This window comes from Rhinolophus ferrumequinum, chromosome 15 (genome assembly GCF_004115265.2).
Source record: "Rhinolophus ferrumequinum isolate MPI-CBG mRhiFer1 chromosome 15, mRhiFer1_v1.p, whole genome shotgun sequence".
Lineage (NCBI taxonomy): Eukaryota > Metazoa > Chordata > Mammalia > Chiroptera > Rhinolophidae > Rhinolophus > Rhinolophus ferrumequinum.
The window spans coordinates 22,963,042-22,976,555 of NC_046298.1; the positions used below are offsets into that span (position 1 = coordinate 22,963,042).

At 43.5% G+C, this 13,514-nt stretch overlaps 1 protein-coding gene across 7 annotated transcripts in view; it reads right to left on the reverse strand.

The window, feature by feature from the left end:
- The window catches only part of ADAT1 (adenosine deaminase tRNA specific 1), a 36,977-nt gene extending 25,288 nt beyond the window's left edge, over window positions 1-11,689 (reverse strand). The window contains exons 1-8 of one of the 7 annotated variants that reach the window (XM_033127454.1): window positions 11,634-11,689; window positions 10,826-11,057; window positions 8,209-8,399; window positions 7,842-7,910; window positions 6,842-6,896; window positions 6,263-6,393; window positions 2,840-3,458; window positions 469-614 (exon numbers count right to left, since the gene is read on the reverse strand). In XM_033127454.1, coding sequence (XP_032983345.1) covers window positions 469-614; window positions 2,840-3,458; window positions 6,263-6,393; window positions 6,842-6,896; window positions 7,842-7,910; window positions 8,209-8,399; window positions 10,826-10,917 — 1,303 coding nt within the window. In that variant the 5' untranslated portion in view covers window positions 10,918-11,057; window positions 11,634-11,689. Of the gene's footprint in view, window positions 1-468; window positions 615-2,839; window positions 3,459-6,262; window positions 6,394-6,841; window positions 6,897-7,841; window positions 7,911-8,208; window positions 8,400-10,825; window positions 11,424-11,633 lie in introns of those variants that run through there. The other 6 variants (XM_033127453.1, XM_033127457.1, XM_033127456.1 and 3 more) reach the window with 6 other exon arrangements.
- Window positions 11,690-13,514: the final 1,825 nt, after the last annotated feature.

The following is a 13,514-nucleotide window of genomic DNA, read 5'->3' on the forward strand; positions in this document are numbered from 1 at the left end:
ATAAAAACATTTCCCTGCCTCTGCAGACCCCGGAGAGCTCCACATGACGTCAGACACAATGACTGCCGGTGTGACTCATGGCCTCCGGACTCCGACAGTGTAAAGAGGTTCATGATTCCCCACCATCATTGCCCTGTCAGCTAACAATCGTTGGGGATGTCTTATGTGCTCAACACAGAAAATGAATGAAACAGAATTTCTCATTTAATTCTCATGACAACCCTGATAAATAAATGAGATAACCTCAAAGATAAAGAAATTGAGGTTAAGAGAAATAGGTTGCCCAGGGTCACACAGAACATGAACTTGACCCAGTGTGGGTGTCTCTAAAGCCCACACCACTGACCATCTGGGTGGTAAACTGCCTCCCCAGGCTGGGAGAATGCAGCCCCCTCCAGGCCACTCCACAGGCCACTCCACCATCTGGGGACAAGTTACTCCAGGGCAAGTGGAACCTGGATCCTTTACCTGCTCCGCACGGAACAAGTCGGCCTGGGCTGTCAGCCCTTTTTGCCTGCACTGCATAGCGGCTCTGTTCAAACAGTAAATCTGACTGCTGTATTTTCACTTCTTGAACTCCAAAGCCTTTGGGTAAAGCCGAGACGTTCTGACACCTAAATGTGAGGGAAAACGCATTCAGTTTAGGCACACTCCTGGAGAGGGTATCTAGGACTGTGGACCACACCACCGCCCCGACGTCTCGGGAGGCAAAGGCCTTAGGAGGTGTGTGGATTTGTTGGTTTATTTATAGAAAGGGAAATACAGGAGGCTGCGACAGAATAGAATCTACATTATATGAACCTTATGGCTTCAGGAAGATCCCTTCTCATCACTCTGAAGTGATATCTGTGATTTGAGTCACCACCCCTGAGTGACTTCAGTAACACGAAAAGCCGTTCCTGATATCGGCTTTGACAGATCTGGAAACCTTAAGCAGGAGTATTAACTTGTTGGCATCAGCTTCCTAGGGAATCCTTTGAACACACCAGAAACCAAAATTATCCTATAATATGAAAGCTTCATTTTTTTTTCTCTTGTATTTTTCTACACAAACTAGTCGCCACACAGCGCTGGACTAGACCTAAGCAGAGAGCAACTTAAAGTCTAAAAATAGGGAAAACATGGAAAACACAGAAAACGTTTTGGGCTTTCAGTGCCTAGGGTTACTTTTTTTAAATTTAACGTATTTACTGGGATACAGTTTATATCCCATACAATTTACCCATTTAAAGTGTATAATTCAATGTAATTTTTAGTATATTTATAGAATTGGGCAACTATCACCACAATCTAAGTTCATAACATTTTCATCACCCCAATAAGAAACCCCGCACCTATCAGCAGGCACTCCCCATACCCTTCTCCAGTCCCTGGCACCCACGAATCTACTTTCTGTTTCTATGGATTGCCTATTTTGGACATTTCCCTACATGAAGTCATACATTATGTAGCTTCTTTCACTTGGCATAATGTTTTCAAGGTTCATCCATGTTGGAGCACGTGTCAGTCCTTCATTTCTTTTGCAGCTGAGTGATATTCCACTGTATGAATAGGCTACCTTCTAGTTATCCATTCACCAGCTTTTGGACATTTGAGTTGTTTCACTTTGGAGCCGTTATGACTAACGCTGCTATGCCCATTCATGTAAAGGTTTTACGTGGATGTATGTTTTCACTTCCCTTGGGTATGTACCCAGGAATGGAATTAGTGGGTTAGATCCTGGGGCTCCTTCCTGGAATTGGCTTCAGGAGTGGTCATTTGACACAGGCCCCCAGGCGTCCCCTGGCCGTGGCTTCATCCTGCCCTCAGTCACTACAGCATTCATTGGGTTTGGCTACCTTCTGTGGATGGAAAAACAAGGGGTTCTATGGACAGTAACTTCACAGTGTGATGTGATTATAAATTCCTAACTGGCCAGGTCATGGTGGGTAATCACACCCCAGGCATATAACTTCTTTAGTGAAAGGTTTTAAGCCAGCCCTGTCCATTGTTCTAGCGCATCTAGGTTAACAAGCCTTTGAAATACCACAAGTAATACCCCTCAAAGGGGGTAGTAGTCCTCAAGAAAGCACACTGTCTTGCTAACTATCCTGTAATCCAATCCCCCCCTTGCTTTCTCCAATCTTCTTTATGTTCCCTCCTTAATTTCAAATGCATAAAAGAAGCTGCAAACTATTATTCTCGGGAGCATCTGAGCTCTTGCTCCTGGCAATTGTCAGTTTGGCTCAAATAAACTCGTAAAAATTCTCTATAGGTTTAGATATTTCTTACGTTGACACTTCAGGGAAACCACACGTGAGTGATCATCCTTTATCTTTTATCCTTTTAAAAATTAACAGTAATATTTGAGAGTTTAAAATTTTTTTTAACAGCAATATATGTACACTGTAGAAGAATTAGAAAACAGAATAATCACAAAGAAAAAACTACCCATAATACCACAATTCAGAGGTAATAATATTAATACCTTTGTGTAGTTCCTCCTACAATTTTTTTCTGTGTATATACACTTTAAGACCAAAATGAACTCATTTTTAACCTCTAAATTGTTCTTTAAACATGAGGATCTTACCATGTTAAATATTCCTCAGTAGGAGCCTTAACAAAAACCGCTTGGTTTCCTATTGCTAGCCATTTTAGTCGTTTCCTTTTCTTTTTAAAAAATGACTACACATAAAGCTCAAGTTTGAACACTTTCTCAGTTATTTCCTTAGGGCAAATTCCCAGCAGTGGAACTGCTGGATCAAAATGTATGGGTATTTCTAAGGCTCTTTGGACATACTCTCAGACTGCTTCTTGGGAAGACTTCCAAAGAAGTCCTCCCTCCCTGGCCTCTCACCTCATAATCAGTGCTCTCTGCATGGCTTCCTGGCTGTACGGACACTTCCCGATGACCACAGCTGACAGGTAGATGGGCTCTTCTAAAAAGTGCATCAGCAATGCCCCTTGGCATCCGAGGATGTTCCACCGTGCCACCTTGTCACTGCAGGACATGGAGCAAGTCCTGTCTCCCCGGCCTGGCTTCACTCGGAGCAGCCCCACCTGGTGATACGCAACACCAGGCATCCCCGAGTCTCCAGCTTCTCCAGGCACACACTTGGCTCCAGTTCTATGAACATCCACTACTTTGGCACCATCAGGGGCCATTCCAGTGACAGCAGCCAGTTCCCCTGAGGTGAGATTAGAGCTGCTGACACTTGGTGGGATCGGGCCACTTTCCTGATTGCCAAAACTCTGATGTTGAGCCACACCATTGGCGACTTCTGTGGCAGGAGTCCCGGGCTCAAGCCTCATCTTTTTGGTCACAGGACTATCTGGGCGTTCACATTTGCTTTTATCTTCAGTAGGTTTCAGGTTACCACTGGCTTCCATTGATGGGTTATTGGCCCAATCTGTCCTGACCGGACAGCAAGGCTGATCTTCACACTCAAGCATCGGAATGATGGAGGCATCCCCACCTGTAGGAGGAGGAACGCCTTAGACCAGTGGTTCTGAAAGTGAGGCCCCTGGACCAGCCATATCAGTATCCCTTAGGATCTTGTTAGAAATGCAAATTCTTGGGACCCACAGTAGACCTGCTGCATCAGAAACTCTGGAGGTGGTATGCAGAAGCTTGTGTTCGCATAAGCTCTCCAGGTGATTCTGATGCAAGCTCAAGTTTGAGAACTACTGTTTTAAACAAAGCTTAATTCTATTCGCCCAGCTAACCTGAGATAATACTTGCCCAAATTTCCCTAATAAGAATACTCTGGGGCTTTTGTTGAAGACCCTTTCCAGACCCAGTGAGTTAGAATTTCTGAGGGGAGGGGGGCCTGGAAAACTGAATATTTTAACAATGATCCCAGGTAATTCTTATCACAGGAAATTTGGAAATACTGGTTTAGACCAGGATTTCTCAACCTCTGCATTATTGACATTTTGGGCCAGATAATTATTTGCTGTGGGGTCTGTCCTGTACATTATAGGATGTTTAGCAGCCTCCCAGGTCTCTACCTATTAGATATCAAAAGCATCCCCCAGTCTGGCCACCAGAAGTGTCTCCAGACGTTGCGAAATGTCTCCTGGGGAGCAAAATAGTCCTGAGTTGAAAATCACGGGTTCAGAATGAGCAATTTCCCAAGTGCAGTTTTGTTGAATGTTATCCCACACAATGTCTTTGAAAACAGAAGTGATTTCATGGTTAAATAAGTTAGGCAAGGCTCACAATTTCCTCATCGTAGAGATATATGTGCATATCCTCAGAGTAAAAACTCGACAGTAAATTACACAGCTGGTATTTCCACGCTGGTATTTCCATGCTGGTTTAGAGATTTCTGACCTACTCTGTGCTTACATGGAATCAAAGGAAAACAGAGGGCAGCAAAGAGCACAGCTTCCCCTTGAGAAGGGAGCTACTTTTTCAAGCGCTAACCTAATGTGTGTTGCTTTTCTAAAGTGTGTGAATAATACATCTGTAGCCTTTATAACCCAAGAGTGGGAAAGGAAAGAAGTGGGAGTGTTGCCAGAGAGGCCGGCTGGCCGACTTCCAGAGACCTCACAAGGTGACAGTGACTTTGGAGAATTCACCAGGGCCCACCTCCCACTCCGCAGGCTCCAAAGTTTGACCTTGACAGATGCCTGAACTCAAGAGGCTGACTCATGCTAAGAAAACTCACAAATAAGAGTCTGAAGTAGCTGAACCATGTACTAAGTTATCAATTAGTAATGAGGAATAAATGCCAAGGGAGCCAGATAGTCAGTTTCTAGGTAGTGTTCTTTCTTTCTGCAGACAAACCATGGGTAGACATTACATTTAAAAATTTTTTAAAAATGAGCCAGGGAAGTTAGATCAGTGCTTCTAGATTTTGATGTCACAATAAAATTTCCAGAAGATTTTAAGATCAACAGAGGCTGTCAACTTTTTATTCTATCAAATAAGATCTTTAAAAATCCTAATTACCATTATTTAAAAAAGATTAAAATCACATAACCTTTAAATGGAAAGAAATTAGCTTTTTGAAAAATTAACTACACAGTCCTGGTTTTTTCCTCCTCTGGTCATAGACCAGTACAGTCTCACAGAACAGCAGCAGCCTGTGAGCTATTAACTTATATTGTTTGATTTGGAGGTCAGGCTAGCTGTGGTTCCCGGATGCAACTGTCCCACAATAAGCCTACATCTGCCAGCTCAGCCCTGGCTACTCAAAGTCCACAGGCCAACACCACTGGCATAGGCTGGGGACTGATTAGAAATGCAGAATCTCAGACTCCACCTCCGAACAACTGACTTTGAATTTGCAGTTTAGCAAGACCCCTGGGTGATTCATAGTTTGAGAAGCACTGAGTTAAGAAACATCTTTTGGTGCTTGGACCAGAGCACCCATTGCTAAGAACACAGCATGGATGAGCCCTACCTACCTCTGTAGGTCATTTTTGTGGCCTCTGACTCTTAACCAACTCTTTTCTGATAGACTCATCCTTTCTTAAGCTGTATTTTTTATTTGAGGTGTGATCAAGTCTTGACAGCTGTCTCTCTACAGTGCTTACCTATCTCTTCACTAGTTACATCCGTTAGTCTTCAAGTTGAATACTCAGAGGACAGTTTTGTATCCTTGTTTCCAAGTTTTTAGGGTGAGGAAATGTTACTGCCATCCCTGAGTTGTTTATAATGGGCAGAAATTATTCGTAATTTTCGAGTCAGAAACACAGAGAGTAGAAATGACTCTGGAGACTGGTCTGGTCTTCCTGCTACTGTAAGCACAGCACCTGAACACCCCCTTGTAACTCATCAAACTTTAACTTAACCATGGCTGTCTACGTTCCCTACAAGACTCGATGAGGGTAAGCAAGGGGCTGGTCTTATTCGCTGCTATGTACCCAGTATGTCATACTGTACCTGATAAGTAGTAGAATATATTTGTGTAATGAATGAATGAATGAATGAATGAATGAATGAAATGAGTTTCAGGATAAATTACTAGAGAACCCAGGGCTTTGGACTGCTAAGCCCTATTGTTGGTTTTAGACCTTGTGGGATTTCAGCTTTGTTTCCCAGTCCTGACTGGGAACTGAGAAGTGAGTAACAGTATTAGGAGTCCCTCCCACCCCCTTTTCTTGGTGAAAGAAGTGATCAGGTGTACTGGCCTGTTCACAAAAAGGCACTGTCACTGGTTGTAGCTACACTTCAGTCAGCAGTGCTTTTTTTGAGAAACATGTCTATGGATAAGACAAATATAAGGAAGACGACAATGTAACAGTAATCTAAAAGCTTGAATACACTTACAGGGAGTATGGCTGGAGAAGAACACAAACAAGAGGTCTGGTCTGAGTTTCCACAGTCCTCTCTGAGTTCCTGGGACAAAGATGCTCTCCTGTTTCAGGGCAGCCACCAAGTGGAGCTGATGGAGAAGGTACCTAATGGGTGCAGGATGTTATCAGAACGAACACTGATCTCCGTGGTAAAGGGAAAGACTCTGGCTGGGTGATTACTAAGAAAGAAAGATCTACAGGTTTTGGAATTATGCGACTGATCTAGACCAGTGATTCTCAAAGCGTGGTTCCTGAACTGGTGGCATCAGCATCACGTGGAATTTGTTAGAAATGCCACTTCTCAGGCTCCACCTTGGACTGGCTGAATCAGAATGTCTGGGGGTGAGCCCAGCAAGCTGGATTTTAACAAACCTCCTAGTGGATTCTGATGCACAGTCAAGCATGAGAACCACTGACTCGACCAGTGCGATTCAAAGTGTAGTTCACAGGCCAACATAATCCATTGTACTTGGGAGCTTATAGGAAATGCAAACTCTGCCCTCCCTCCTCCCAACCTCAGATTAAATCAGACTCTCTGGGGATGTGGTTTTACCTTTGGAAACTCCTTCTGGCTATGACCTCAGCATGACTATCATTGAGGATGTCTCCTGTGGCAAAGACAGGATACTAGTGAAGACCAGAATCTAGAGAGGCCTTGGTTCCTAGAAGCAGAACACAGCAGTTTCCCCCAACACCCCGGATGGCCATGTAGCTCCTAGAGGGCTTGCCAGAAAGTATCAGAACCATTAATGGCAATGCATTTACAGCAGAGTTTCAACTCCGCACTACTGACATTTTTGGTTGGAAAATTCTTTGTTGTGGGCGCTGTCCTGGGCATTCTAGGACGCTGAGCAACATTCCTGGCCTCTACTCACTAGAGGTCAGCAGCATATTCCCCTCCCCCCTGTTGTGACAACTAAAAATGTCTCCAGACATTGTCAAATGTTCTCCGGGGGGCAAAATCTTCCCTAGTTGAGAACTACTGATCTATAGGGAAGTCTTTATCTGGAGGACAGGGGTCCAGATCTTTTGTACCCTGGTATCATACTTGTACTCATGGTGATACAATTCCATGGAATTCAATCCATAGTGGTCCTGGAACAGCTTCCTCACATACAGGACCAAGGCCAGAACGGGGGAAACAAACTCAAGAATGCCTGCGCTAACCAGAAGCAGAGGTAAAGATGCCATATCTCTAAGGAATTTCCATCTTCTTTTTGGTGCCAAAGTCTCAATTTAATTCAAGATTGCTTTCCGGGGCTTCAGATATAACGTAGAATAGCTAAGCCCAGGGAACTTCTGGTGTGAGCATGAGAATACTGGTCGACTTTCAATCCACTCAGAAAACATGTTCCTGGTGGCTTTTGCTTCCAGTTTATTCCCATTCTTTAAATGAGTTCTGTCCTTCCAACTGGAGCGACTGTCAGTGTGAACTGAAAGGTCAGCCACCTCAGTAATAGGGGCCCCGTGCCCTGTAGAGGAGGAAAGGGCAACATGGACATCGTTTCCAAAGCTCCCTAGACAGGCACTGTTTAGACTGCATGCGGGCTTACCACTCTTCCTCATTTTGGACCGGCCTATGCATTTCGTTCCTGTTCCCATTGAGACAACTTCCTTTGTCACTGAGGAGAAAAGAAGGAATCGTTACGTTAAATGAGCTCTCAGAATCTGAATGGTCCCCAGTCCTCGGGTTTACTAAATCTGCCCATTCCTCCAGAATATTCCCATAGGCTGACCCATCTGAGGATTTGGGTTCCAGGACAGCCATCCCCCACCACCTCAAGTGTTGCACCACCTGGTGGAGAGCAGGGAAACATGCACAACACCATAGTTTATACCTGACCACAACCACCCCTGTACAGCCACGAATAATTCCGCCATTTCTGACAGAGTGAGCGTTCCAGACAGAAAGGATCTCACCTCGCACCAGTTTGTCAGGGGAGTCCCAGGTCTGGTCAGCTATAGGCTGTATCTTCACCACGGCGGCTAGTAACGTCCACTCACGGTTGGGCTCAGGCTTCCCCTGCTTGGGCAGACTGACCCTATAGTGCTCATAACATAGGCGCGCAATCTCATCCGCGGTCCACATGGTCTGAGCTGGTGCTGAGGCCCTGATCGAAAACCACCACCATCAGAAGTACAGAAAGGAGGACCAATGCAAATGCTACACCCTCACACAAGTGCTTCAACAGATTTTCAGATGTAGCCTAACCGTGTTCATACTGAGGTTTCTGTATCTGTAACTTTATGGGTCATTTTCTTGTACTTCCCTGCCCCTTTCATCTTCAAGGAAAGATTAAAAAAGTCTCAGATCCCACCAACCCCAGAAGACACTCTATTTCTTCAAGCTGTTCCTTAATATTTGTAATGTTTGATATCTGACATGTTTCTAATGAATCTGAACAACTACTCAAAGTGAAAGCATATGAGAGGGAAGTACCCTCCTTGCTAGTCCAATTTTCATTTGGAGGTAGCACAGCTCATAGACTCAGCTCAGTTTAGGCAGACTCTCACCATACAGGGTTTATCTTTCCCCAGGCAGATGTTCTTCTTTTCCACCCTCTTTTTCAGGCATTTTATTTTTCTATTTCCCCCACAGTAGACTGGTTGTTTAGCTCCCTCTAGTAAATCTCTACTGATGTCCCTATCAGGATAGCAACCTTTAATTTCTCAGATATTTTATGATGCAGAGGGAAGAAGTGACAGGGCCCAGTGGTTTTTCACCAGTCAAGGTTTCTCATAGGAGTTGTGAAGTGTGTGGGCTTAGAGTTACCCTTTCTGGGTTCTAACTATGACTTTGCTTGTATTAACTGTGTGTCTGTTTCTTCACCTGTTAAAATAGGGATAATGGTACTATTTAATCCATGGGGTTGTTGTGAGGATTAAATAATATTTATAAAAAGTTACTGCTATACGACTGAGCATAATTAGTGTCAACTGTGATTAGTATTACTAAAAAGTACCTCTGATTTTCCTGACTGATTTGCCTTGAGCTTCTTGGAGGGGAGGGAAGCTGTAATGGGTACATAAAGCCATGAATGAAAACCATTCAGCAGATCAGATCTCAAAGAGGCCTAGGACACTTTGCTGGAAACTCTCCCACTCGTGAATGTTGACTCTATCAATGACCTCATCTGGATTCAAATGCATGAAAAGCTTCTTAGTAGAAAATGGGATCATCGGTGATAGACATAGCTAAGCATTTTAAAAAAGAAAAAAAGAAAGGCTTTACTGAGTCCCAAAACACGTAGCTTCTGAAAACTGACGTTTCTACAATGAGCCTCCTACATTATGTTAATTAAACAAGGAGGCCATTAGACCAATGTGGCTCTAATGTTGCTGCGGCCTATGTAAGCCAACCAAGATCTAAGCCTGTAAATGCCTCAAGGGGTGGATGAAAAAAGGGCCACATACTCAACCAGACAAACTCAGGGGAGGCCTGCATGGCCGGCCTTACAAACTCAAGAGACTGAAAAAGTAACCAGAAAGGATGGTCTGAACATAAAAATTCCTAATTAAAAGCGAGTCATGGTGGGGAATCACTTCCTAGGACTGTAGCTTCTTTGACAAAAGCCAATCAATCTTTACCTTAAGTGAGCCTGTCTACTGTCTTTCTGCTTCTAAGATAACATACCTTTGAAACGTCAGAGTAATCTCCTTTCCCAGACCCCTAAGGGTACACCCCTCACCAGAACACAGATCACAGAACCCCTCATTGTCATCTTGTTCCCCTGCATACCATCTGCAAGTGCTGTAAATATTAACTAACTACCCTGTACCCACCAATGTAAAAGAAGTATGTTTCTCTCCATTTTACTTTTTATCCAATCCCAGAAATTCTGCCCCCCCCCGCCCCGCTTTGCTTTCTCCGGCCCCCGCAATCTACCACCAATGGATTTCATGTAACCCTCTTTACATCTCCTTTTATTCTTATGTATACATAAGCTGCAAAACCGCCATTCTGTGGAGCATTTTCTCAATCCCTCAAGATTTTGCTTGCCATCATCATCAGTTTGGCTCAAATAAACTCAAAAACTTTCTACAGGTTTGGACGTTTCTTTTATCAGCAAAGGTTACATCAAAACACTAAGGACAATTAGGCTTTAAGCTATAGTCAAATAATTTATTTTCTTGCTTCTGCACTTTCTCTGTCTTTACCCTGGCTTCTATCTACAGAATGCTCCTAACCATTTCTGGTTTGGTGCTGCCCAATTTGTATTGATTTTTGCTCAAATAAACTATTAAAAATTTTTAAATATGCCTTTTTTTTTTTTTTAACAGTTTGGATGTGAAGGCCTGTTATTGCAATAAACGGTCATGGAAAATCAGACCATACTGATTTAAAACAAGAATATGCAGGAACTGACATAAATTGTGACTTTAAAGTCAGAGAACCAACATAAGTTTTTTATCTCTTAGAGAAAAAGAGAAGTATGGGAGATCGTAGAATCCTATTTGGAAGGGATTTCCCTCTCATTTCTTGGGGGGCTATCACAGAGCGGTATATGTTATGAAGGCAGATACTCAGGGAACCAACCTGAAGTTACACCAGAGACACATGTCACAAACCGTAAGAGCTAAGAAGACATTACTTGCCAGAAGAAACGTTGACTCCCTAAGATGAAGCATCCCAGAACTAAATCATCACTTCATTCATGTAGTTGACTCTGGATGAGCATGCACAATACTTCAAATGAATAAATGTTTTTGATGTACTGGGTCCACTAAAATTCAAATCCACTCTGTCCTAGGTCTTGAATAGCTTCTTCCTACGAAACAATAGCTCAGTTAAACAGGCATTTCTTTGCCCACAAGACAGCATGTTATGCCAGTTGCAAAAAGCTTAAGAACCCACTTCCTTTTCAAACCAAAGTTAATGCAGGTCGGCTACCACGTGAGAAATTTAAGCAATATTGTAAGGTAAGCCTATTTCCCTTAGGCCACCTTCTCATTAACTTCAAAAGCAGACTCTCTTCCTGGCAGGCTCTAGAGACAGGGGCTGGGCCCATTCCACCCGTTACAGAAGAGACTCCAGGCCCTGGAAGTTAGGGATAACGTGAGCGCCTGTCTCCTTGGGTTATTATTAGGGATCAGCTGTGAAGCTACACGTTCCACTCTCGCCCAAGAGCTCTTCACACCGCGGATACCGGCATTTCCATGCAAAGAGCCGCACTGGTCCACGTGTCGCATGTCGGGGGAGGCACATGCCATCACAATCTCTCCCCACACAAAATGGCCTCGGGAAACTTAGATCGAGAGCATCTCACACGGAAGCCCCAGGGCCACCCTCATTCGCGCGCCCCCGGACTCGTGACCCCACCACCTCGCGGACGCTCCCCTCCCACCTCCACAACGAGCCCTCGGAAGGAGAAGGCGGAACTCGCGTAGCGCAACGAACGTGACGTCACAGAGGCTGTTCTTCCAGGCCCCGCCTCCAAAAGTGCGCAGTGCACTCTGGCCATTGTAGTCCTTTAGGGTGGGGTGGTGCTTCGAGACCGGTGGCTTGTGGCGCTGTGCGTAGGAACCGGTGGAATGGGCTGATGGAAGCTGACTCCCCGGTAAGATGTGGTTCAAAGAATAATACAATAATGTCGTGTCTTGGAACACTAGTCTGAATTTCTGTCTAAAGTAACTCTGTTCAATAGAAATATAATTTGAGCCAGATAGGTAGTTTAAAATTTTCTAGTGGATGCATTTAAAAAAGTCAAACGAAATAGATGAAACTAATTTTAATCATATTATTTTATTTAACCCAATATATCCAAAGTATTATCATTTCAACGTGTAATTAATATGTTAAAAATACTGAGATATTTTACTTTTTTTTTTTCATACCAAGCTTAAGAAATCTGGTGTTTTATGCTTACAGTACATCTCAATTCGAACCAGCCACATTTCAAGTGCTCAGTAGCCACATGTGGCTAGTCTAAAACCTTCAGATTGCCAGGAATAGGTAGTATAGCTATCTGGGTTGTTTAGAAGCCTGTACAACCCCACAACTGTATACCTCAATTCCTAAAGATGAGAGAATTCACTTTTCTTGTTATTTATTACTCCTCAAAAGTTAGAGACAGAAGTGCAACTTATTTGATCCCATCCTTCTCCATAGTTCAGAGGAAAAGGGCAAAAACCCTCCTCCAAGCTAAGGATCCTGTCCCTCATTTCTGTCTCTCCAATATCTTTAATCTGCAACTGACTCCCCTCTTCTGTATGTAAAGAAGTGCTGATCTTGGTGGGGGATTCACGTTCCAGGGTTCTTTGTCTCAGGGATTGGTACCACCATCAATCTAATCACACAAATGAAAAAAGTGAGTCACCCTCCTTGTCACTTCCCTTCCCTTAACCCTTACAATATAATCTGTTGCCTTTTCCTGTCCAACTCCAATTCTTTTCCACAAAGTCAGATTGATGTTTTCAAAATGCAAGTTTATGTCACTCCTCTGCTTTAATACTTCAGTGGCTTTCTAGCACTTTAAAAAACCTATTTTTCAATTATAGTCAACAATGTCATATTAAATGCAGGTGTACAATGTAGTGATTAGACAATTACATACCTTATGAATTGATCACCACCATTAAGTGTAGCACCCATCTAGCACTCTTTAACATACAAAATCCCACAGTAGGGCTCACAGTCCTGCATGACCAGCCCCCTCCTGCCTCACCTGGTGGCATATTTCTTTGAGCTTCTGTACCTCTATCTAGTATCATTGCCTTCTCTGTTTTTTCCTACTTAAGGACTTTTGCACTTATTGCCACACCACAGAAAGCCTTTCAACTCCTTTATCTTCCTTCAGATCTCAGATTGAATGTCCTCATTCCTTAACTAGGTAGCTCTGTTAGAGTTTCTCAATATACCATGGACCTCTCCTTCAAAGCAATTACCAGAGTGGCCATTTGATGAATTTTTAAATGGTTTATTAAATGTCTATTTCCCTTCAAGTCTGGAAGCTTGGGACCGTGACTTTGTTTACTCCAGTTCAGCACTGAACAAATTGTGAGCCTTCAACTGTTTGAGGAGGTAATAAGGACTTTATAATCCTTCTAGCTTTCATCTTGTCATTTTCCCTGCCAAACCCACAAAGCCGTCTACTGCTGCTTCAGGTCTCTATCCCCAGCCTCCTTGAGGCCAGAGAGCTGGCTTCTGCACCCAGCCTACTACTAAACAGCTCTTTAACAGTCACTTGTGACCTCATTAATCCACATGCCTTTCCCAATGGTCTGCA